Source organism: Oryctolagus cuniculus, chromosome 6 (genome assembly GCF_051225735.1).
Source record: "Oryctolagus cuniculus isolate XC-2025 breed Fujian yellow rabbit chromosome 6, ASM5122573v1, whole genome shotgun sequence".
NCBI classification, from domain to species: domain Eukaryota; kingdom Metazoa; phylum Chordata; class Mammalia; order Lagomorpha; family Leporidae; genus Oryctolagus; species Oryctolagus cuniculus.
This window is the reverse complement of record NC_142872.1, coordinates 126123637-126149597: the sequence shown is the minus strand read 5'-3', so window position 1 is coordinate 126149597 and position 25961 is coordinate 126123637. Positions and strand designations below refer to the sequence as shown.

The following is a 25961-nucleotide window of genomic DNA, read 5'->3' as shown; positions in this document are numbered from 1 at the left end:
CCCTGCTTTCCCCTGCATTAGCAAGGAGCGCTCGGGCACTCCTCCCGCTGGGTCAGGGAGATGCCTGCGGGTACTCGGGCGGCCGCTGGGGGCGCTGCGGGGCCGGGGGAGGCGTGGCGCGGCGCGGGCCGGGGCGGGGCTGCGCGCAGCGGTTACTCGCGGCGGGCAGTTCAAACCGAAGGAGGGAAAGGCGGCGGCCCCAAGCGGACCTGGCGTGGGGGTTGCCATAGCCCGGCATCCCTGGGGGCCCTGCCGCGGCTCCTCCCCGACGCGCCCGGCCTCCCCTGCCCCCAGTCCCGCCCGGGCGCCGCGCCTTCGGCCTCAAGGTGGGCGGCCCGAGGGCCCCCAGGTGTGCGCCGGATAACGGGCCCCCGGACGCCCCCACGCCCGCGCCCCACTGTGTTGTTTTCCAGGTGCCAGGGCCTGCTCGCAGCCGTTCGCTGCTCTGCTCCAGGTGCCGCCAGCCCGGCCTGGAGAAGGTCGCGGGAGGGCACGAGCGGATCCTCGGCGTCCCGGTGAGACCGTTACGCGGCCAGCCGCACGCAGCGCCTCAGGGGCCGGGAGTGAGGCTCCCGCTGCCTTTCCGGAAACCCGGCTGGGGAAGCTCCTCTGGAGAAAAACCCGGCTCGGGAGAGTCCTGTTCCCTGGAGGGGCTGCAGGAAAACAAAAACAAAAACAAACCCGAGGGATCGCGGCTCCGGGCCTCTGGACGCGCTAGGAGCGCTCCCTGCGGCGCACACCTCGGTGGAACCGAGTCGTAGCAGTGTTGTGCCGCTGCCGTCGCGTCAGGATGAGTTGTTCAACCTGAGGGTGGTTTTCTTTTTCTTCCCTTTGAGGGACATGACTGTGGCATGAATTTGAAAGGCAGAGGTGAGAGGTTTTCTGATTTGGAAGGCTGCGTAGCTTTGACGTCTAAGAGCTCGAGACTTCCTGATGGTAAGAGCTGCCTCCTTGACAAGGGAAGACGATTCGAATACGGTTAAATAGTAAATGTGTGATTTTCTGAATCGATAGATGCTTTTTCAAAAAAGAGCGCTTTAGAGATGTGTTCTTAACACTTGATCGGGAGCCGGGTTTTTAAAAAGCCGACTGAAACAGACTGGTTTGATCGGTCGGTGCACATTCCCTGATTTTACATAGATGCTTTTAAAGAATTTCGAGTTTTTTGAAAAATCAAGTTTTGAGACCATCTTCGGGGTAGTCAAAGATGAAAAGGATGACAAAAGGGAAAGCTCTTTGGAGGCAGCTGCAAATGTGTAGATGAATAGAAAAATATAAGGGGTGTGTGTCTGTGTGTGTGATGCCAGTAGCTTGTGGTTTTTAGGGGAGGGGATAATACTACCGCCTAGTTTCTAACCATTTTGCCTCTCGGTTTCCCAAATTCGAGCATAGTGAGACACCTAGTGGTAAAATAGCAGAACGGTTACATTTTATTTATTTGAGACAGCATCACTGGCTCACTCCCCAAATGCTGGTAACAGGCAGGGCGGGGTCAGGCCAAAACCAGGAGCCAGGAAATCCATCCAGGTCTCCCAAGAGCGCTGCCTCCTAGTCACACATTGTTAGGAAACGAATCAGGTACTCTCATAAGAGATGCTGCTATCCCAAGGGGCATCTTAAGCACTGCACCAGATCCCTGTCCTTTTTTTTTTTTAACTTTTATTTAATGAATATAAATTTCCAAAGTACAGCTTATGGATTACAATGGCTCCTCCCCATAACTTCTCTCCCACCCGCAACCCTCCCCTTTCCCGCTCCCTCTCCCCTTCCATTCACATCAAGATTCATTTTCAATTCTCTTTATATACGGAAGATCAGTTTAGCATATATTAAGTAAAGATTTCAACAGTTTGCACCCACGTAGAAACACAAAGTGAAAAATACTGTTTGAGTACTAGTTATAGCATTAAATCACAATGTACAGCACAGTAAGGACAGAGATCCTACATGAGGAGTAAGTGCACAGTGACTCCTGTTGTTGACTTAACAAATTGACACTCTTGTTTATGGCATCAGCAATCACCCTAGGCTCTTGTCTTGAGTCGCCAAGGCTATGGAAGCCTTTTGAGTTCACCGACTCTGATCATATTTAGACAAGGTCGTAGTCAGAGTGGAAGTTCTCTCCTCCCTTCAGAGAAAGGTACCTCCTTCTTTGATGACCTGTTTTTTTCCACTGGGATCTCAATCGCGGAGATCTTTCATTTAGGTGTTTGTTTTTTTTTTTTTTTTTTTTTTGCCAGAGTGTCTTGGCTTTCCATGCCTGAAATACTCTCATGGGCTTTTCAGCTGGATCCACATACCTTAAGGGCTGATTCTGAGGCCAGAGTGCTGTTTAGGACATCTGCCATTCTATGAGTCTGCTATGTATCTCGCTTCCCATGTTGGATCGTTCTCTCCCTTTTTTATTCTGTCAGTTAGTATTTGCAGACACTAGCTTGTTTATGTGATCCCTTTGGCTCTTAGTCCTATCATTATGATCAATTGTGAACAGAAATTGATCACTTGGACTAGTGAGATGGCATTGGTACATGCCACCTTGATGAGATTAAATTGGAATCCCCTGGTATGTTTCTAACTCTACCGTTCCGAGCACCAAAAAGGAAACCTGTTAAAGTGAAATGAACACTATGAGAAACGGTGACTTGATCAGCCCTTGCCCTGACTGTTGATGACAACTTAATACGTTATCCCTCTTAGTATTTTTTTTTTGTTCTACTTAATACTTTTGGTTGAATACTGTAATCAATACACAGTTATTCTTAAGTGTTGAAACTTAACTGAAAAGTGATCGCTGTTAAATATAAGAGTGGGAATTAGAGAGGGAAGAGATGTGCAATTTGGGACATGCTCAAGCTGACTTGCCCCAAACGGTAGAGTTAGAAACATACCAGATCCCTGTCCTTTTAAAAGCACTGCCTGACCTAATTTTACCAAACCGAGTACAAACTATTTTTTAATGCAATGATTCTCAGAGATGGGGAAATCAAGATGTAACTTGAAAACACAATCTGTATTATTAATACTTGGAAAACAAAAAAGATTTTAAAATATGAACACATTGTAGAAAGCAAAGTTTGATCATTGTTTTGGCTCTTACACATGTGCAGAAGTTAGCACAGATCTGTAGATAGCTAAGGAATATGTGTGGTGGGCATTGGGGCTCAGGGGCTTAAGCCATCGCCCAGGACATCTGTGTCACTTTTCCTGAGTGCCAGTTTGACTCCTAGCTGTTCCAATCCAGATTCCTGCTAATGCACTTGAAGCAGCAGGTGATGGTCCAGGTACTTAGGCTCTGCCACCCATGTAGGAGAACCAGGCTCCTGACTTGAGCCTGGTTTAGCCCCACTGTTGTGGGCATTTGGGGAGTAAACTAGCAGATGGAAGATCTCTGTACATCTCTCCCTCTCTCTCTGTCACTCTACCTTCTAAATAAATAAATCCTTTTTTAAAAGGAAGATGTGTGAGATTTATCTACAGGAGGTGTGGAAGGGGTAGGTGTTGTGGCCCAGCTGGTTAAGCTGCTGCCTGCGATGCCCACATGCCCTCCCAGAGTGCCAGTTCAAGTGCTAGCTGTTCTGCTTCTGATCATGCTGCCTGCTAATGCATCCTGGGAGGTAGCACTTGATGGCCCAGTAATTGGGTTCCTGCACCCATGTGAGAGACCTGAATGGGATTCCAGGTTCCTGGCTTTGCCCTGGCCCAACCCTGGCTGTTGTGGGCATTTGGAGAGTGAACAGTAGGTGGAAGATTCTCTCTCTCTCTCTCTCTGTGTGTCCACTTTGCCTTTTAAGTAGATGAAAAATAAATATTAAAAAATTATTTTAAGGGGGTATATGATTCTGTTTTAATTATTTTAAAGATTTTTGTATTTTAAAAAGAGATGTAGACAGAGAGAGAAAAGAGTGAGAGATCTGCTATGGGCTGGTTCACTCCCCAGATGGCTATAACAGCCAGCACTAAGCCAGGCCAAAGTCAGAAGCTTCAGATGGGTCTCCCACTTGGGTGGCAGGGTCTAAACACCTGAGTCATCTTCAGCTGCTTTCCTTGGGCCATTAGCAGGGAGCTGGATGGGAAGTGGAGCAGCTGGGACATGAGCCGGCACCCACATGGGATGCCAGCATCACAGGAAGCAGCTTTACCTGCTACACCACAGTGCCCGCCCCTGCTTTAAAATTTTTTAATTAATTTTTTTTGTTTATTTGAAAGCCCCTGGCTTGAAAGGCAGGGACAGAGAGATTTTTTATCCACTTGCTCACTCCCCAAATGCCTACAACAGCTGGGGCTGAGCCAAGCTTAAGCCAGGAGCCCAGAGCTCAATCCCTGTTTCTGGTATGGATAGCAGAGACCTGAATACTTGGGACATCGCCTGCTGCCACCCTGGGTGCACAGTGGCAGGAGACTGGAGTCTGAGACAGAGCCAGTGCTCTAAGATAGGCGCTCTGAAATGGGATGCAGGCATCCCAAGTGGCGTCCTAACTGACGTGCCAAATGCCCACTCTGAGAGTATCATTTTAAAAGGTTAGATACTTTCCCCAGTAAAAATGATCTCCCAATGATCATAATACCATAAAGAAATGTTTTGTTCTGTTTGAAGTTAGCATTTTTTTAAAAGATTTACTTTATTTATTTGAAAGCCAGAGTTACAGAGAGAGGGGAGAGACAGAGAGAGCTCTTCCATCCACTGGTTCACTCCCCAAATGGCTGCGAAGGCCAGGGCTGGGCCAGACTGAAGCCAGGAGTCAGAAGCTTCATCCAGGTCTCCTACATGGGTGCAGGGGCCCAAGGACTTCAGCCATCCTTTGCTGCTTTCCCAGGCCATTAGCAAGGAGCTAGATCAAAAGTAGAGAAGCTGGGACTCGAACCAGTGCCTGTATGGGATGCCAATGTCGCAGGCAGCAACTTTACCCACTATGCCACAATGCTGGCCCCAGCAATTTGATTTTGTAGCAAGCCCATTCTGTTACATATTTAACTGTTGTATATTAGGCATAAATAAACTACTATACCATTATAGTTCACTAAAATAAATTTTCTTAATATCGTTAAATTTTTTTTAATTTTTATTTTTATTTGAAAGGCAGAGAGAAGTAGAGGAAGGAGAGAGATCTTCCATCTGCAGGTTCACTCCCCAAATGACTACAACAGCCAGGGCCAGGACAGGCTGAAGTCAGGAGCCTGGAACTCCATCTGGGTCTCCCACATTGGTGGCAGGGGCCCAAGGACTTGAGCTGTCTCCTGCTCTCTCCCAGGATGCACATTAGCAGGAAGCTGGATTGAAAGTCGAGCAGTCAGGACTCCAATCAGGCATTCCAATGTGGGACACGGGTGTCCCAAGCAGCTATTTCATTGCTGCACCAAACACCCCACCACTGTCCCCGCCCAAAATCTTTTAATAGAGGAAAAAAATCATGCCTTTGGCCTACAGAAAACTGAAGGAATGATAATTTTCTTCATGTCTTTTTCATAATCTGGAGAGGTATCAAAAACTGTAATACATTTCTTATCTTTGCTTTAAGATTTAATTCAAATTTCTTTTTCTAGAAAAGATTTATTTTATTTATTTGAAAGACAGAGTTACAGAGAGAGGTAGAGACAGATAAAGAGGTCTTCCATCTGCTGGTTCACTCCCCAGATGGCTGCGATGGCCAGAGCTGTGCCGATCTGAAGCCAGTAGCCAGTAGCTTCCTCCGGGTCTCCCACATGGGTGCAGGGTCCCAAGGACTTGGGCTATTCTCCACTGCTTTCCCAGGCACATCATCAGGAAGCTGGATCGGAAGTGGGCAGCCTGGACTCGAACCAGCTCCCATATGGGATGCTGGAACTGCAGGCTGGGGCTTTAACCTGCTGTACCACAGTGCCGGCCCCTCAAATAAAGAAGGAATGTGCATATGCTGTTGAAAAAGTTAAGGAGTAAAATATTGCCTAGTGTTAATCTTTATCCATATAATTACTGAGTATTCTTTAAGTAATTGATTTGAATTCATTATTTGCAACTTGAAGTGTGTTATAAACTGTGGTTACCCTGACAAATAGTTGTATATTTGCTAATTCAAGTCTGAAATTGGAGCTTAGGTTTCAAAAACCATGTAGAAGGCATGAGTAGGTGTGGCATGCCAAGTTTGAAGCAGCCTCCTATCTGTGGTGCAGTGATTCATGTTCGTAATTTAGCAGTGAGATAGTGTCTCTCTCTCTCTCTCGCTCGCTCGCTCTCTCTCTCTCTCTCTTTTTTGAGAGGCAGAAAGAGGGACAGATAGAGTGCCCATCCATTGGTTCACTCCCCAAAATGCCTGCAAGAGCTAGAGGTGGGCCAGGCTGAATCTCCTAGCTGAGAGCCCTATCCAGGTCTCCCACACGGGTGGCAGGAACCCAATTACTTGAGCCTTCACTGCTGCCCCCGGGGTCCAGCAGGAAGCTGGAGTCAGGGGTCAGAGGCAGGCATCCAGCCCAGGTACTGTGACATGGGATGTAGCAGTCTTTTTTTTTCTTTCTTTCTTTTTTCCCCCATAGCCAGATAGAATTTATCCAGAGAAAATAAACTTGCAGAGGTTGACCAACCGCCATCATGCTCACAGAGTGAACAGGTGGCAGAGGCCTTGACCCCAGCAGGCTGGGCCCTATAAAAGGGCTACGGGGCTAGGGGTTGGGGTGGGCGGGCAGTAGGCAGCTATGAGCTTCTCCATACTGGTCTCAAGTTTTGTCCCACTGGCTTCTAAACTGGGGAGCAATGCAGGGGGTGAGATTGAACTGGTCTCTTGAGAGAAGGCAGGGGTAACTAGAACCCAGAATGGCTGAGGCTTATGTCCTTGTTCCATCAACTCTGACTCTGAGTATAGATAAGGAGATGGAACCATTTTCTTTCTGGCTACTTCCTGCTGATATGGGGTGTTGATGCAGGGCCGGGTATCTATACCCCAGATCAGATTGATTGAAGAGCAGTCTTGTGTTGTTCCTGTGTGATGGCTTGGGATATAGCAGTCACTCCTTCCTGCAAGAACCTTTGGAATTAGTTAATTATCCATGGTGGAAACAGGAGCACTATGATTATGAAGATAAAAGGGGATATCAGAGATTGCCCGTGGTGGAAAAGATGGACGAAATGAGGAGGACAAAGGGGAAAACAGGAAAGCAGGAGTCCTGTCCAGTTAGTGGGAAGACAGGTGTATGCCTGGTTACCACAGGGACAGAACACTCCCATTTTGTTTCCAAAACTAAAGACAGAGTCATTAGAGAATCTAAGAAAGGTGCTGTGCAAACCAGGAGGGAGTTTTCCCATTGAGAGGCAAACAGAAACTGACAGGAGGGGCTTGAAAATAATCAGGTGGGCATTAAGGCCTGGCCAGGTATATGTGAGGTCCAGACCCCTCTCTTCACTGGAAGAGACATCATAAGGGAGGTGTGAACCTCCTTAGGGAAGGCACCCTGTTGACTTCCATTACCTAGCTGGCCTGGGAGGAGAGCTGGCCTGCATAGGCAGTTAGTATCGAATAGGTGGCATCTTTAAAAGAAAGTTTACAGCTCTGCCTTGATTGTTACTGGCCCTAGGCTGTCCTCCTGATGGTGGTGGTTACTTTGGAAGCTGGCAGAGTGAAGTGCTTTTTCAGCTTGGGGCCAATAGGATCTGTGGTTCTGACCCTTCAACCCCTAGGGCAGTTCTGTTTTCAGCGGCCTGGCTCTTGGAAGAGCTGACAGCTTCTTGCCCAATGTCCTGGCTCCTCATATCGAAAACAGGTGCCATTTGGGGGTGGACTGGCCTTGTTGGGTCTCCTTGATGACAGATCATTGTGTAAAGCAGCTATTAATTGGCCTGCCACCTATCCCTACATTGCTCCTGCTGCCTCGCTCCTCTTCCTCCTGGTCTCTGTTAAAGTAGAACACACAGGAAGCCTTCAGGAATGTCGGCCAAGGGGTACTCAATTCTGTCCCTAATCTTGGTGGCCTGAGCTAGAAATCTGTGGTCACAGGCTTGACAATATTCTTCCTGTGAAACAAGACAATGCCCATGAGGAAAGCTATGTCCTTTTATGGAAGACAAAACATTAACACCACCTCATCCAAAGTGTCTTATATGAGGTCTAAAGATCAAACATCCTGATGGAGAGTCCTACAGAACAAACTGAGTTTTCCATCTTGAAGAGAATAGAGAAATGAGGGTACAAGTCAGGCTTCCCAGCTAGCTTAATATCAAGTGAAAATTTAGCAACAATTTTAACTGTCAAATAACCTACGAAACATTTACCAAAAAGTCCAATGCCTTCTATGTTTTTAAGAGTACATGTAGTTGGAAATATTTTTTGAGTATCTAACACAAGTGTAAGCCAATTAAAACAGAGCTCTTGCTAAATTTTCCCATGTACACACACAGTGTGTATACATGTATAATACATTACAGGAGAGAGCAACAAAACAGTCTCAGTGATTAGCAAAGAGATTTTGGCTGCCACTGCATAAGGCAGGGGGCAAGATAGAAGAAGGCGAGGCATGAACATTCTTTGGAGTGAAGTTGCTCAGGACTTACCGCTGTTCTGGGTTTTTCTTCGCTAGCCCCGCCAAATATATTACTGGAGACGGCTGGAATGGAGGTTTCATCTTCGTGTGAGGTGTGGCTCCATTATGTTAGGGTTTAGGAGTTTAGTGTTTGTGGAAGAAGAGGAGGTGGCTGGTTAAAGAAGACTTTATTTTAGGGAAGACAGAATGGGGGTAAGGGGAGAGTAGGGGAGAGAGGGCGGAGTTGGGGTGGGGATGTGGAAGTCAGGCTTCATTGCGTTTGAACAGCAGGCAGAATCCTTTCTGGCTGCTTGTTGGGGAGCTGCAGAGCGCGCATGGACCCTGATAAGGTGGGCGGGGAGATGTGAGAAAGGCTCCTGGGTGACGGGCTTTCAGAGCAATAAACATTGTGTTGCTTTTACTCTGTATTTCAGTGCCCAAGAGGAGAGAGTGGCGGGGGGTGGGGGGGTCGGCAAGAGGAGGGAGGCGGTTTCGGCTGCCAGTGAGGAGGAGTGGGGGAGCCAAACAGGCTCTGCTCCTGAGGCGGCAGCACCCCTGAGGGAAGAGCAAGAGTGGAAGATGAGACAGTCAAGGGTTCGAGAGGAGGCTCCAAGTCTATCTCCTGCCCAAGGGCTTGGAATGAGGAAAGTCAACCTCAGAGGAGGACAAAGCCTGGGATGTGGGGGACCTCTGACCATTTGCTGATTCTCTGTGTAGAGTTATTAAAATCTTAAGATAAGTTTGAGATGAAAATGCCAAATTAGTATCATTGTCCAATTTATATCAAGGCCAAATTTTAGCGCGGAGATGGATTAATCGCCTCCACTTTATCTCCCCCTTCAGGCCCAGCTTGCTGAGTCTTTTAAGAGGCAGGCCAGAGGGGAGTCAAAATTTGGAACTCATAGATTAAGCAAAATAGGGTCTGAAGGAAGAGGGTCCTTTTACAGGGCGTCCCCCGAGAGAGAATCACCCCAATGGAGAACCTAAGTTCTGAGTCCTCTAAGAGGAGTGAGAAGGAATCCCCACAGTTAGACCAGCGTCCCAGTTCTAAGCTGCGATAGACGGGCATTTCCCCTGATCAAGGGAAACCAACCTAACACCCAGGCCCTAGGAGGGGGGATGAACGGGTCAGGAGCATTGTCCCAGTGCACTTGAGGAGACGGAGACCGCTTTTACCAATCCAGTGGGTTGAGAATTAGGTCCGACGTGGGCATGGAACGATGAGATCCGGAAAAGGCTCTCGCTGTGAATTTGTTGGGAAATGAGAAATGCAAGCGGGAGTGAGAACATGTTCTGGAGAGGTGTCAGCCACCCAGGTCAGAAGGGAGAAACAAGGTTGTAGGAAAGAGAAGGTGAGGGGCGCGCAGAGAGAGTCAAAAGGGGAAGGAGTTCAGAAAGGGGGAAAAAAGTTCAGAGGAGGTGGAGGTCACAGCTCTTACCCAGAGACCAGGTCCTCTGCTCCCCTCCTCACACAGGGCACCAAAATGTAAGGAAAAAGGGGACACAGAACAGGGAGGAGACAGGGTGTGAACTCGCAGCCAGACCGAATTTAGTCAGAGAAAATAAATCCATAGAGGTTGACCAACTGCTGTCAGGCTCATAGACTGAACACGGGGCAGAGGCAGCAGTCTTAACCACTGAGGCGAATGCCCACCCTCAGAGAGTCCTTTTGAAAAGTGTTCAGCCTGGGAATTCAGACCTTTCGAATGGGAACTGGATTTCTGCAGCAGACCTAATACGTGTGCATGAATATACACATGCTGATTGCAGTTAGAGCTAGTGGAGGCAACCATTATTTGACACATTTTCCAAAGCTGTGTTTAAAAACTAGCTTTTTATTTATTTATTTGAAAGGCAGAGTTAGAGAGACAGAAGGCAAGACAGATCTTCCATTTGCTGGTTCACTCCCCAGATGGCCACAATGGCCAGGGCTGGCCCAGGTGCTTCATCTGGGTCTCCCACATGGGTGTAGGGTCCTTGGGCCATCTTCTACTGCTTTCCCAGACACATTAGCAGGGAGCTGGATGGGAAGTGGAGCAGCTGGGACTTGAACCTGCACCCATATGGGATGCCAGTGTCACAGGCAGAAGCTTAACATGGTATACCACAGTGCTGGCCTCAGCATAGTGTTTTTAAAGTATATTTATCTACATCGCTGAACTTTGAAAGGATATCCAACTGACTAATAAAGGCCATGCCAAATCAGCTAGAGCATTAGAACTGAATTACTTGCTTTAGTGCTGTTAAAATCATGAGATAATAAAATAATTTTAAAATTAAGTTGCTAGGTTTTTTTCTTTCTAGGAATAATTCAAGAAAATGCTTGTGCACACTACTTAGATTATGGTTCAGTGAATTTTCATTTTAAAATTTTTTATGTATTTATTTATTTGAAAGACAGAGTTACAGAGAGAGGTAGAGGCAGAGAGAGAGAGAGGTCTTGCATCCACTGGTTGACTTCCCAAATGGTTGCAATGGCCAGAGCTGAGCTGATTTGAAGCCAGGAGCCAGGAGCTTCTTCCAGGTCTCTCACATGGGTGTAGGGGCCCAAGGAGTTGGGCCATTTTCCACTGCTTTTGCAAGCACATTAGCAGGTAGCTAAATCAGAAGTGGAGCAGCTAGGGCTCAAATCAGCACCCATATGGGATGCTGGTGCTGCAGGCCAGGGCTTTAACCCACTGCACCACAGCACCAGCCCCAGTGAATATTGTTATGTCGAAACATATACATCAGTGTATTGTGGAGTTGATTTTTTTTTAAAGTAAACTTTTGGCCGGCGCCGCGGCTCAATAGGCTAATCCTCCGCCTTGCGGCGCCGGCACACCAGGTTCTAGTCCCGGTTGGGGTGCCGGAGTCTGTCCCGGTTGCCCCTCTTCCAGGCCAGCTCTCTGCTGTGGCCAGGGAGTACAGTGGAGGATGGCCCAAGTGCTTGGGCCCTGCACCCCATGGGAGACCAGGAGAAGTACCTGGCTCCTGCCATCGGATCAGCGTGGTGTCCCGGCCGCAGCGCGCCGGCTGCGGCAGCCATTGGAGGGTGAACCAACGGCAAAAGGAAGACCTTTCTCTCTGTCTCTCTCTCTCACTGTCCACTCTGCCTGTCAAAAAAAAAAAAAAAAAGTAAACTTCTAAAAAATTGTCATACAAGTTTCCAATATTACCTGTACTCCAAATCAGTAATATATTTTGGGGCAAGCTTCCTGGCTGTTTTTCAAAGGAAGACTAGATTTGTTTTCGTTTTGCAGAAACAGAGATTCTGGAGATGTCACAAAGACACTCAGGCCAAGCCACCACTGGAGCAGGAAATGAGGTGGACTCTCCTACGGTCAGCTTCAGGCACTCGAGCTTCAGAGACTTGTCTTCTACATCTTCATTTCGAGATGGCGGCTACAAGGAGTCCTTCAAACCTTGCTGCTTCAATGACACAGATGAAGAATTTGGGAGGAAGAAGGAGAAAGGCCTAACATTAATCCACGAGCACCCTGCAACTTCAGGCTGGGGCTTAGCCCGTCCGTCAGAGACTCCCGCTCAAAGAAAGAGATGTGTCTTCCCTGCGAAGGAAGGGGATGAGTCCCCAGAACTGTGTGAAACTCCCAAAGTCAGTAGGAAAAAATGTCTGTTGCCCAGACGGTTGCACGTATCCTTCCCTCCCCTACAGGGGGAGCTGGAGTCACAAAGTCATTCTCTAGATAGTGGCGTCAGCCAGATTCCCCACTTAGGAGACCCTGATCCCGGCAGTGTTTCTGGTCTTCCAAGGCAGAGCAAGCACAGCCCTCTGGCGATCACTAGCACTCTAAAGACAGAGGAAGTGCCGTCCAACAGTCAGAACCTGAGACTAGCTTTTTCTCACCAAAAGACTTCCACAGTCGATGATGCCAAAGATGACTACAGCCTGTTTGAAGTGGACTGCCTATCGCCCATCCAGGGAAACCATTTTAAAGACTCTATCGCCTACGACTTCAGCGACAGCAGTTTAAGTGTGGATGAAAATACTTGTCCTGAGCTGCTGGGCTCCTCCGGCAGTGGAGGCACCTGTGGGACAGATGAGGACATATTTGTGACGCCAATAAGTAATCTCGTGGCCAGCATTAAATTCCACGCAAGTGGCACCCTTTCCCCTTCATCGGAGGTGAGAGGTGACATTTCAACACCCGAAGACAGCGGCTTTAACTCGCTTAGCTTGGACAAGTCAGAAGATTCCCTCTCCGACCAGGAAGGTTCTTTCCAGGAACTACTTCAGAAGCACAGAGGAGCTCTCAAAGCAGGGGACACCGTTCGAAAGTCACGGCGCCTTGGAAGGTCAAGGAGACTGTCCACCCTCCGGGAGCAAGGCTCGCAGTCCGAGACGGAGGAGGAAGGGCAGGGCGTGCGCTCCAGCTCTGAGAGAGCAGCGGCCGCGTCAGACCTCCCCGAGAGTCAGCCGCGCGGTGACCAGAGCTTCACGGGTTTATCCAAGACGCCAGCCTTGCAACTAGTGCACGAGCTCTTTATGAAATGCAAAAGGAAAAGATTCCAGCAGAACGGTGCCCATGAATTCTTAGACGAAAGGGATGGGGGTAAAATAGCTGTTCTGAAGTGCGTTCTTGCAGGACTGATTGGCAAGAAAATGGGTATAGAAAAGCTGGACATCTTAACAGAGTTAAAATATAGAAATTTAAAGCATATTCTTGCTATGGTTTTAGATTCCTTGACTGCAGAGAGCCTATGCAGGTAAGAAAAGTTATGAAAAAAAAAACTTTTTATCTTTTTTCGGGGGGAGGGAGTTGATGAAAGAGAGGGAGAGGAGAGCAGAGGAGAGGAGAGGAGAGAGAGAGATCTTCTATCTGCTGGTTCACTCCCTAAATGGCCACAATGACTGGGGCTTGTCCAGGTCACAGCCAGGAACCTAGAAGTCCGTCCAGGTCTCTCACAGGGTGGGAGGGGCCCAGGTACTTGGTTCATCTTTTGCTGCTTTCCCAGGTGCATTAGCAGGGAGCTGGATGGGACAGAGCTGCTGGGACTAGGACCAGTGCTCCAATATGGGACACCTATGCTGCAGGCAGCAGCTTAGCGCTCTGCACCACAACCCCAGTCCCTTTTATCATTTTTTTAAGTTAGAGTTTTTTTTTTTTTCTGTGATTTGACTGATTGTCTTGGTGTATTGTTTGTTTATTCTGCTATTTCTACCTTTGGTTGTCTTTTTTTTTTATTATTTGAATAACACTTTATTTGGACCTAACACACAGTATATTACATCTAACAGCCTTTGGTTGTCTTAACATGAGGTGAAAAGCAGCTTCACTGGACTTTCTAATGGAGCTTGCTAGTGTGACTTTTTTTTCTGTTTAAAAGCACCAATATAATTTTTCCTGGATAAAGATCTTAATCACTGCCATCTGGGGATAGATTGCCTAAAAGTTGAACTTTATTTTTTTTTAATATTTTATTCATTTATTTAAGAGGTAGAGTCACAGACAGAGAGAGAGAGAAAGCTCTTCCATCCGCTGGTTCACTCCCCAAATGGCCATAATGACTGGGGCTGGGCTGATCCGAAGCCTGGAACCAGGAGTTTCTTCTGGATCTCCCATGTGAGTGCAGGGGTCCAAGCACTTGGGCCACCTTCCACTGATTTCCCAGGCTATGCAGAGAGCTGGATCTGAAGAGGAGCAGCCAGGACAGGAACTGGTGCCCATATGGGAAGCCGGCGCTGCAGGTAGAAGCTTAGTCTACTATGCCACAGCACTGGTCCCAAAAGTTGAACTTTACATTTCCAAGATGGCAAGCTTTATTCCACAGAAATTGTTTAATGATTTATTTAATAGTCCACATCTATTGTCAGCTGCAAATTGTATTAAGGTTATGAAACTTGGCCAGAAATAATGAAAAACATTGTGGTGACTGAGAAATGGCAACATACAAAGGTTAGCACTTAATTATTCAATCAACATTCTAGAGCCCAGGAACAATGGTTAGCTTTCATTTGAGGGTTTGGCCAGAGACCAAGGGAATATGCATGAGTATTATTTCGTTTTGATTGCTAACATGGCAGGGGAAGTTAATTACTTTGGGGAATTTCAAGAAACCGGACACTGAAGAATTTTTATTCACAGATAGTTCAGTAGATTGAATGCTGCTACATAATTAAAGAGAAACTGAAGACATTTAGGAGCAGAGGGTGGGCTGTTGTTAAAAAGACTCAATTGTGATTGTTCATGCTGGCAATTTGGAGGAGCTGCAAGACTACCAGGAGACAAGACCCCTGAGAATGTCATGGCCAGGAAGGAGCGAAGTCAAATGGGACAAGATTTCTGCAATGTGATGGTTGGGGGAGAACGTGGGAGGAGTTAGTGAACCTCTTTCGTGCCAGGTGTACGTCAAGAGTTAGTTCATAGTCTTTGCTCTTCTTGTGGTCACTGCTTCTGCTAAAATCTTTTCTTCTTTTCTCTCCCCACACCCACCCCACATTTAGTAACTGGGGGATATTATACAGAATTGTTGAATTTATAACTGGAAACTTTCTAAAATTTCTCGTCCAATCACTGTGTTTTACAGGTGAAGAAACTAAGATTCAGAGAGGTTAAGTTACCTGCCAGCAACCTCTCAAGAGGATAGGAGTAGATCCAGGGCTACAATTGAGCTCTCTCTCTCTCTTTTTTTTTTTTTTTAAGATTTTATTTACTTATTTGAAAGAGTTGCACAGAGAGAGGAGAGGCAGAGAGAGAGAGAGTGAGTTCTTCCATCCGCTGGTTCACTCCCCACTTCGCCAATCCGAAGCCAGGAGCCAGGCAGGAGCTTCTTCCTGGTCTCCCACGTGGGTGCAGAGGCCCCTTCTACTTGGGCCATCTTCTACTGCTTTCCCAGGCCACAGCAGAGAGCTGGATCAGAAGTGGAGCAGCCGGGTCTCCTTCAGGCCATGGCATTAACCCACTGTGTGCTGGCTCCGAGCTCTGTGATTTCTAATCCAGGATTTTCCCACAAGCTCCTATTTATGGTATAAATTTATGGTGTAAATTTTGGAATAGACTTGTTGGGAATGTATTTCGTGTAACCCAAGTAGGATAATAGACTAGTGCACCCATATGTTTATGCTTTTTAAAAATGATCAAATGATAAATCTTCTGAATACTATAATTGAGATATAGGAATGCTATTTTTATAAGCTTTAGTATTTATATACAGACTGGTTAAAATTAAAAATGTGGGGGCTGGTGCTGTAGCATAGAGGGTAAAGCTGTTGCCTGCAATGCTGGCATCCCATATGGGTACCAGTTCGAGTCCCAGCTGCTCCATTTCCAATTCAGCTCCCTGCTATCGCCTAGGAAAGCAGTAGAAGATGGCTCAAGTCCTTGGGCCCTTGCATCTGTGTGGGAGACCTGGAGGAGGCTCCTGGTTCCTGGCTTCAGATTGGTGCAACCATCTGGGGAGTGAACCAGCAGATAGAAGATCTCTCTCTCTCTCTCTCTCTCTCTCTGCCTCTGCCTCTGCCTCTGCCTCTGTAACACTGCCTTTCAAATAAATAAATAAATAAATCATAAAAATAAATTAAAAAATTAAAAATGTGGGTGCTCACTTATGTGAGCAGTTGAGATTCAGTCATATTCCAGCCTTCCAGACACAGAGTACCCAGAATGCTGGCAGTGCTGTTGGTCGTATGAGGGATGATGGTGAGTTGAAATAGCTAGGGAGAATACTGAATAGAATCAATGCTATAGTTGATCTCTTTCTCATGAATTGACTTTCTGCCTACTCCTTTCCTTCTCTCTGACATAAAGCACACAAGCATCAGCCGAAAGCGAGGCAGTGGCAACAGAAGTGGCCTTCACTGGGAGAGCTTTGGTGCTGACGACTCAATGGTCACCGCCGTACCCGGTCCCTCTGCTTTTCAGTCTTTTCCTGCCCTTATTCCTTTGGAGGAATTTGTTAGAGTATTTGAAAAAGGCTAGATAGCTGTTGAAAGATTACTTTTTTTCTATGTAATTAATATGGTAGACATTATTGATAATTAAGTGATCACTGGATAAAAATTGTGGTTTTTCTTTAGCTGCTTCTTTCTCATACAGTGTGAATAATAAAATAGAAACTTTGTGGTGCTATTATTAACAGTATTCGTTCATTTATTTTAAAAATTTATTTATTTATTTGAAAGGCAGAATGACAGAAAGAGAGAGAGAGGGTTTCCATCTGCTGGTTTGCTCTCCAAATAGCTGCAATAGCCAGGGCTGTGCCAGGCTGAAGCCAGGAGCCCTGATGCCAGCTGGGTCTCCCGTATGGGTGTCTGCGACCCAAGCACTTGTTCTTCATCTGCTGCCTCCCAGGCATGTTAGCAGGAAACAGGCAAATGGGGCTCAACCAGGCACTCCAACATAGGATGTGGGCCTCCCAAACAGTGGTGTAGGCTGCTGCTAACGCCCTGCCCTCATAATAGTATTTATTTGGCAATTAGGTCTCCTATTGAAGAATTAATTTTGCTTTTATTTATTTGATCAACATTGCAGAGATTTGTTAAATACAAAAAAGGAATAGGAGCATTGTTTTTAAAAATCTCTACAAATGGCCAGCACTGCGGCTCAATAGACTAATCTTCCACCTGCGGCGCCAGCACACCGGGTTCTAGTCCTGGTCAGGGCACCGGATTCTGTCCTGGTTGCTCCTCTTCCAGTCCAGCTCTGCTGTGGCCCAGGAGTACAGTGGAGGATGGCCCAAGTCCTTGGGCCCTGCCCCTGCATGGAAGACCAGGAGAAGCACCTGGCTCCTGGCTTCAGATCAGCGCAGTGCACAGGCCGCAGCACGCCGGCCGCAGCGGCCATTGGGAGGTGAACCAACGGAAAAGGAAGACCTTTGTCTCTCTCTCTCTCACTGTCCACTCTGCCTGTCAAAAAAAAAAAAAAAATCTCTACAAGGGCCAGAGCCGTGACATAGTGAATAAAGCTGCTGCCTGCAGTGCCAGCATTCCATATGGGCGCTGGTTCGAGTCCCAGCTGCTCCACTTTCAGTCCAGCTCCCTGCTAATGCACATGGGAAAGCAACAGAGGATGGCCTAAAACCTTGGGCCCTTGCACCCACATGAGAGGCCTGGATGAAGCTCCTGGCTCCTGGCTTTAACCTGGCCCAGTCCTGGCCACTGTGGCCATTTGGAGAGTGAATCAGATGGAAGTCTCTCTCCCTCTTTCTCTCTCTCTGCCTTTCTCTGCAACTTTCATGTAAATAAATCAATCTTGTAAAAAAAAATCTTCTCCACAGATGAGAATTGCTGCATTTCGCATTCTAAATTTTTCATCTTAGTGTCACATTTGAAGTTAAATCCTTTGGACTCATATTGGGTCTAAATGACCATTTATAAAGTAGTCATCTACCAATATCATGCTGAAATATGAATTCTTGGGGCCAGTATTATAGTGTGGCTGGTTAAGCCACTGCCTGCAACAAGGACATTCCATATGGGCAGCTGGTTCAAGTCTTGACTTCCACTTCTGATCCAGCTCCCTGCTAATATGTCTGGGAAAGCAGCAGAAGATGGCCCAAGTATTTGGGTCCCTGCACCCACATGGGAGACCCTGATGAAGTTCCTGGATCCTGCCTTCAGCCTGGCCCAGTCCAGCCATTGAGGTCACTGGGGATGAAACAGCAGGTGAAAGATCTCTATCTCTCTGGGTCTCCCTCTTTCTCCCTGTAACTTTGCCTTTTAAATAAATAAATAGTTAATAGCAATTCTTTCATCTGCTGAATCAGCATGAAGCAACGATGTTGATTAAGTCATATTTTAGGCAAAATTTAAGTTTACTGTCTAGCCCCTACTGCCTAAACTTTAAGAAATTTTTTTCTTATTAATTACCGTACACAAAAATGCTATTTATCTGAAATATATACAATATAAGGACTGATCCTTTTGTTTTAGTGTTTGGAAAGTCAGCAGAAATTGGCGTGAAATTATTGTTCAAGATAAAAAAGCATACTGGAGGAGGAGATTTTATATCACACAACTGAAAACAGGTTCTGAGGTAATGTATGTAATACTTCTTTGGAATGGATTTGTGTAAATATCTCATCATCCCACATTGCTGGGCAACCTAATTTGGTTTTTCCTGTTATCTTTTAACCTTTTACATTGAGCAAACATTCACTCACAAACTCTTGTTCTAAACTCCATTTCCACCCAGTCTATAAAGTAGAATGGACTACCAAGCGCCTGGAAGATCTTGGCTGGGTTTTATTGCTGTTTAAGTTTATACATTCTTGGCAGCCTCTGGATACCAATGACATGGAGTCCTATGCATAATTGGACACTTGTATACCTATTAAAAGTATTTATTTATTTGAGAGGTAGAGAGACAGAGAGAGAGGCCTCTCACCCACTGGTTCACTCTGCAAAGTGTAATGGGAGCCAGGCGCTCAATTCAGGTCTCTCCCATGTGGGTGGGATGCAAGTCCATGAGTTACCACCTGCTATGTCCTAGGGAGTGCATTAATCGGAAGCTAGAATTGGAAGAGGAGCCAAGACTTGAACCCAGGCACTCCAATATGAGATGTGGGCATCCCAAGTGGCCTCTTATCTGCTAGGACAAACGCCTATGCTGGCATTTTCATCCCGGTCTTTTGAGTGGATTCTACATGTGGGTAACTGTGCCAGTTTGTCAGACTGCAATGCATACATTTCTGATGTGATCCCTGCTCCCTGCTCTCCTGGAGCTCATATCCAGGGAGTGACACAAGTAGACAGGTGACGACAATACAGGCGTGGTCGGGGGGAAGCCCAGCATTCTATCGGACATTTCAAAGGAGTGTTGCACTGGGACTTGGGCATCAAGAGAAGTACGTCTCAGCTGGGACCCGAACGATGAGTTGCAGTTAGCCAGGTGAAGAAGACAGGGAAGAGCGCTTCAGCCGAGGGAACAGCACACGCACAGGCCTGGAGGTGAGTGAGCACAGCAGGTTACTGCCTGCGGAGCATTGGGAACTTGTGCCCCCAGGGATGCAGCTTTGTGTCACAGTCACCTAATGACCTTGCCCCCCCCACCCAATTTGATGGTAGATTCCACCTTTCGTAGGCACCAGTGCTGATTTCACTACCTTATTCTTGTTGTAGTAAAAAGTACTTAATGACAGTGGAAGTACATTTCTAATATGACTAAGCACAATAGTGCAGGTGACACGGGGCACAAACCAAAGTGACCACCTGGAAACAGGCGGATGGGCTTCTCAGGACAATGGAATGTTAGGGGTGGCCGTTAGTTACAATGCCAAGTTTCCTCTTTACTTTGAAGAAAAGACTTGCCTTCTCACCGCGATGTTGCTCAGGACAACTTACTGCGAGCGCCAGTCTACGCACTGCGGCAGCAGTGGGCTCCGGGAGCTTCTGGCCATGCAGATGATATATTAACCACCTTGTTAATACAGCGTTTCAGAGCTGCCCTACATGCTAGGGACAGAGTTTAAAAACATTTTTAAGCAAGCACCTGTTAATATTTAAACTCTTAGTTCCATATACTTCTTAATGCTCCAAGGAAGAAACATGTGGGTATGTTGGCAACCCCTCAGGCAATTCTAGATAAACTATCCCATCCTCATATCCTAGCCATGACTTAAAAAAAAAAAAAAAAAAAAAAAAAAAAAAACTCCTTAAAAGATTATACTTTTTCCTTGTTTTAACTTATTATTATTATGGCTTGCTTTTTAAAACATTTTTCAGAGCAATACAAAAACATGGCTTAAAAGCTCAAATTGGATTGCAAGGCTTCTAACACAAACCATTCTCTCCCCCGTCTCTTCCTATTCTCGGTCCAACAAGGCAATTGCTTTCACCTTTTCGATTGTTGTTTCTTTCCTAATATTTATCTCCATGTTTGTAAATAACATGCTTTTACAGCTATTTTTTTTCTACAGGGGAATTATATTAGTCGTCCAACTTCTCCCTACCACTACTGCTGCCCCTGCTGCCTCCCCAGCCTCCCCAGCCCCATCTCTGTCTCCAGCTCCTATCTCCTGACTTAATACTTACAGCATCTGGGAAGGCCTGCGACTAGCTGCTGACATCGTTAAGACTGTGGCGATCCTCCTGGCTTTGCCGTGGCTGAAACATGCTGTCCACTCTGCTTACATTTTCCTTCCTGGCTAACCTTCCTCCTCTTCCCTCGGAGACAATGATAACTGCCCAAGTTTTTCTCTCGTTTTACTCAGTGTTTCCTCTGCACCGATCCCCGACTCATCTCCTATTCCCCACCAGAATGGAAAGCCTCCTCTGTGTGAGTGCAAACAGACCATGTGTCCTACCTGTTTCTCCCTAGCCTCAGAGACATTCTTCCGGGGCCCTTTGCCCTGCTATTCTGACATGGACTGGCTGCTTGCCACCCAAACTGGCCTCAGGTATCACTAAACAAAGCAGAGAGCTGTGAAACAAAGTCGTCTAATGATTTTCCTGTCTACATACTGCCACTGAAAGCTCCTGGTTGAGTTCTTCAGTGAATTCATGCCCAACTGTATTTTAATTTCGGAGGCCCAGTATTTGCCTAGTATACTTAGGCACATATTTTAAAACTGCTAATTGTGTAATTTTCATGGCTGGCTAACCTCATTTCTTATATGAGGGTACTTCAAAAATTCATGGAAAATGGAATTAGAAGATAAATTTAGGAGGAAGGTGTTTGGAATGGTGGTTAAGTCACTGCCTAAGACACATCTACATCCCAAATCCGAGTGCCTGGTTCAAGTCCTAGCTCCTGTACTTCTGGTCTGGTTTCTTGCTGATGCACACCATTGGAAGCAGCAGATGTTGTCTCAAGTACTTGGGTCCCTGTCACCCATATGAGAGACCTGGATTGAGGTCTGGGCTCCCGGCTTTGGCCTGGCCTACCCCTAGCTGTTGTGGTCATTTGGGGAGTAAATGAGTAAACAGAAGATCTCTCTCTGTTGCTAAAACAAACAAACAAACAAAAAAAAAAAAAAAAGGAAAAATAAGTTCAGGGTTGGGCATTAGGCCTAGTAGTTAAGATACATGTCCCAATCCCCTGTTAAAAAGCTTGAGTTCAGTTCCTGACTCCAGCCTCCTGCTAATACAGTCCCTGGGAGGTACAGTGATGGCTCAGATAATTGGGTTCCTGCACCCATGTGGGGGATCTGGATTGAGTTTCTGATTCTCAGCTCTGGCCATAAGGCAATTGGGTAGCGAACCAGCGGATGGGTGCTCTGTCTGTCTCTGTCTCTCAACTTGCTAACTATACAAATAGAATTGTTTAAAGATTGAAACAATTTTTTTTAAATAAGTTTGTTTTGGAGCAAAAACATTTGAAATCCATGCCTAATGTTTTCATAATGTGCAATATATGAAATTTTTGAAGAACCTTCATGTGCATGGATTTCAAAATTTTTGTACCTAAATTTATCTTTTAATTCAGTTTCCTACAAACCTTTTGCAGTACCCTCATACTTATGCTGCTGTAATTTCCTATGTCTTAGCTCTCCCCACAGTCAGGAGCACTTGTGGCAAAAAGAGACTCTCAAGGGAGAGTAAGCACAACTGTAGGTAGACATGCGAGGAAATTCACCCATAGTGCATTTTTTCCTGACAATTATTTAAGAAGGTCAATTTGTTTTGAAAAAGTCTTTCTTTTTCCCCATTACCAACCTTAAGAGAATAGAAGGCTAAAAGGATATTCTATTGAAAAATTATATATATATATATATATATATATATATAAAGATTTATTTGAGAAGTAGAGTTACAGAGAGAGAGGAGAGACAGAGAAAAAGGTCTTCCATTCACTGGTTCACTCCCCAAATGGCCTCAATGGCCATAGTTGGACTGATCTGAAGCCATGAGCCAGGAGCTTCTTCCAGGTCTCCCACGTGGGTGCAGAAGCACTTGGGCCATCTTCTACTGCTTTCCCAGGCCATAGCAGAGAACTGGATTGGAAGAGGAGCAGCTGGGACAGGAATTGGTACCCATATGGGATGCTTGTGTTGCAGGCCATAGCACCAGCCCTTCTTTATCTTTTTAATTATGTAAATATTTCCTGCTTTATTAAGGTATAATTGATGAAAATCAGATATACTTAAGGTGTGTATAACATGTTGTTCTGATAAACATGTAAATTGTGAGATCATTATCCAGTCAAGATAATTAACATTTCTTTTTTTAAAAAATGTGTTTTTATTTACTTATTTGAAAGGCACAGGGGTGGGGCGGGGGGAGGACTTCCATCCATTGGTTTGCTCCTTAAAATGACTGCAACAACCAGGGCTGGGTCAGGCCCAAGTCAGGAGCCAGGAACTCCATCCTGGTTTCCCACATGGGTGGCAGGGACCCAGGGACTTGGACCATCTGCTGCTGCCTTCCCAAGCACATTAGCAGGAAGCTGGATGGCAAACAGAGCACCTGGGACTGGAACAGGCACTGGGATATGAGATGCTGCTGTCACAAGCAGCGGCCTGACCTGCTGTACCACAGTGCCAGCTCCTAATAAACACATTTCTTGACTGAATATTAGTACTGTATGAATGTAGGACAGGTGAGAGGTTTTTTTTTTCTTTTTCCTTTTCAAATAGCAAAGCTGTTCAAATGAATTACCACCAGGTTATTTGCAAAAATAAGCCCAAGGCATTGGGTTTCACCATCTAAGCAATCCCCTAGTTCTCTGACATGTCCATAAGGTGAGAAAGCTTCAAAGAATTCCACGATAGGCTGCAGTAAAGACTCCCCTCTTCTTAGACCCTGCTTTAAGACAGGGGATACAGGCCGGTGCCGCGGCTCACTAGGCTAATCCTCTGCCTTGCAGCGCCGGCACACCGGGTTCTAGTCCCGGTCGGGGCGCCGGAGTCTGTCCCGGTTGCCCCCCTTCCAGGCCAGCTCTCTGCTGTGGCCAGGGAGTGCAGTGGAGGATGGCCCAAGTGCTTGGACCTTGCACCCCATGGGAGACCAGGAGAAGTACCTGGCTCCTGCCATCGATCAGCGCGGTGCGCCGGCCGCGGCGGCCATTGGAGGGTGAACCAATGGCAAAGGAAGACCACCTTTCTCTCTGTCTCTCTCTCTGTCTCACTGTCCACTCTGCCTGTCAAAAAAAAAAAAAAAAAATAGGGGATACAGACTGCTCTGTGGGCTACATCCTGTCCATTGCCTATGGGTTTTTAAAAATACACATTTCTGTTTTGAATTGACACATGGCAGTTGTACATATTCATCAGGCACGTTGTGACAGTTCAGTACATGTGTAGGCCCCTTGGATGGTTGTCGTGTTTCTGTGTGTTTTAGGCGCACTCACCATCTCCTACCAGCTGTGCTGAAATACTTTCTTCATTGTTGTCAACCATGGTTATCCTACTGTGCTTTCTAGAACACTGGACGTTACTCCTCCCCTCCAGCTGTGCCCCTGCATCTGTTAACCATCCTCTCTTCATCCCTGGTCCTCCACACACTCCCCAGACCCTGGGAACCACTGCTCTGTGCTCCGCTTCTATAAGATTAACTCCTTAGCTTCCACGTGTAAGTGACATCACGCAGGAATTGTCCTTCTATACCTGACTTACGTAATGTCCTCCAGTTCCATCCAGGTTGCTGCAGACAACAAAATGCCATTCTTTTTCATGACTGAATAGTATTCCACTGTGTGTGTGTGTGTATACATACACTTATTTTTTATTCATTCATGTGTCAATGGTACCTACGTTGATCCCCTTTCTTGCCTAATTTGAATAGTGCAGCAGTAAACAGGCAAGCACAGAAATCTTTTTGATATCATCCATGTTTTTAAAGTAAATTTTATTGGAACACATCCTCACTCCTTATTTTATGCTTTGTCTATAGCTGTTTTCTCTCTAACTGCAAAAGTTGAATAGCGTAGCTATATGGCCTGAAAAATCCAGAACACTTACCTTGGGCCCTTTTCAGGAAAAGTTTGCTGAACCGAGCCTTGAAATAAATGGAGAAATACTGATCATGCAAACGTAAAGCTAGAATTTATAGTTTTAATTTTTTTATTTTTATATTTCTTAGACTTTTTCATGTTTGGTGAGAAAATGTTTTTGGCTTTGTTTTTCTAAAAAGGAATAGTCAAAGGAGAAAATTCTGATGATATAAAATCGTTTCCACTTCAATCTATGTGCACTGCAAAGCCATTCTGGAATGTTTTGATGTTCCAGTGTTGACTCTCGACTTCTACCACAGGGGGCTGTGTTAAATGTGGAGGATGCTGCCACGCGGCTTCATCTTGTAAACCGCTCAGCTTTAAGATCAGTGCAAGCACAGGCTAGGACTCCCGGTTCTCAGCAAGAGCAAGTTCCAACATTGTCTCCTTGGGGAGAAGTCTTGACACCCATAGCAAGCTCTTCCGTTGTTCACACCAGTAGTAAGCAGGAGGAATATGTTAAGGTGAGTATTTGTCCTAAGTTATCAGAAGTAAACATTGACAGAAATAAAGTGCCTCTACCTGTGAGCCCGGAGGATTTAGTGTGTGTGCTTTTACCGCAGGTTGCCAAAACACTTTTTATTGACGAAGCATTAAAACCTTGCCCACGGTGCCAGTCCCCTGCTAAGTACCAGCCGTATAAGAAAAGGGGGCTGTGTAGCCGCATGGCCTGTGGTTTTGACTTTTGTGTGTTGTGTCTGTGTGCTTATCATGGGTCTGAAGAATGTAGTAGAGGAACAACAAAGGCAAGAAGTAGAAAAGACGCTGTCCCAGGAAGTGCCCAGAGTAAGCGGAATTTAAAACGCCTCTAAAGAGACTAAGTGGAAAAGAAGCACTCCCCCCGATGCATTTCTTACTTGAAATTATGACTATTTTAAACACATGCCAATCCTCCCATTAATAACAGATGATGATTTCCTTCCTGTTTTGTATATATTCTAATCCATGTCATTGTATATTTTAAATCATTAAGTTTTACAATTTTTTTATTTGACTAAATCGTTTTTATTTATTTTAACATCTTGGTATTTTAAATAAAGACTTTTCAGTGTTGTCAAATGTATGTATTTCATTGTTTCATGTAACATGTTGAACTTGTGCATTTCATCATTATGTGCTGAAATGTGTTTCAATCATGAAAATTATATTCTAAATAACATTAAAAATTTTGAGACCTTAGCCTTATGGATTTGGGAGATGAATACTTGACTGAGATTAAGCATAAATAGAATGAATTCATAAGTCCCATTAAAATCACTCCATAATTTCGATCCTTGTCTTCACATATTTGGGTAGACTCCTGGTTAAGTAAAATTTACTTAACATTGAAAACTAAGACGACACAAAAGATAAACTATGTGGCACATGTAGTTATTCCTAATGGGGGTCTTAGTTAATAAGCATAAGTCATACTTTTCAAGTAAGTATTTCAAAAAATAAGTTATTTGTAGGAGACTCAGATGAAGTTCACCTCTCCTGAGTTTTTCCATTATCTTTGCTTAATTTATAGCACAAAGCAGTATTATACATTTATAAGAAAAATTTACTAAACATATCTAAAATTTAATCTGTAACATTCTAGATTCAAATAAATTTATTTATTGTGGA

The 25961-nt window shown here is 45.6% G+C and overlaps 1 protein-coding gene across 2 annotated transcripts; it reads left to right on the top strand.

Moving 5' to 3' along the window:
* The first annotated feature begins 343 nt into the window (after positions 1-343).
* FBXO43 (F-box protein 43) lies at positions 344-25541 on the top strand. Of its 2 annotated transcripts, none has more exons than XM_070075358.2 (5): positions 344-936; positions 11727-13191; positions 18356-18458; positions 24614-24817; positions 24897-25102. In XM_070075358.2, the coding sequence occupies exons 1-5, from the start codon at positions 852-854 to the stop codon at positions 24948-24950; spliced, it is 1911 nt and encodes a 636-aa protein (XP_069931459.2). In that variant the 5' UTR covers positions 344-851; the 3' UTR covers positions 24951-25102. The 2 variants fall into 2 exon arrangements, with proteins under 2 accessions (XP_069931459.2, XP_002710758.4); XM_002710712.6 differs by having other exon boundaries at positions 347-936; positions 24917-25541.
* Positions 25542-25961: the final 420 nt, after the last annotated feature.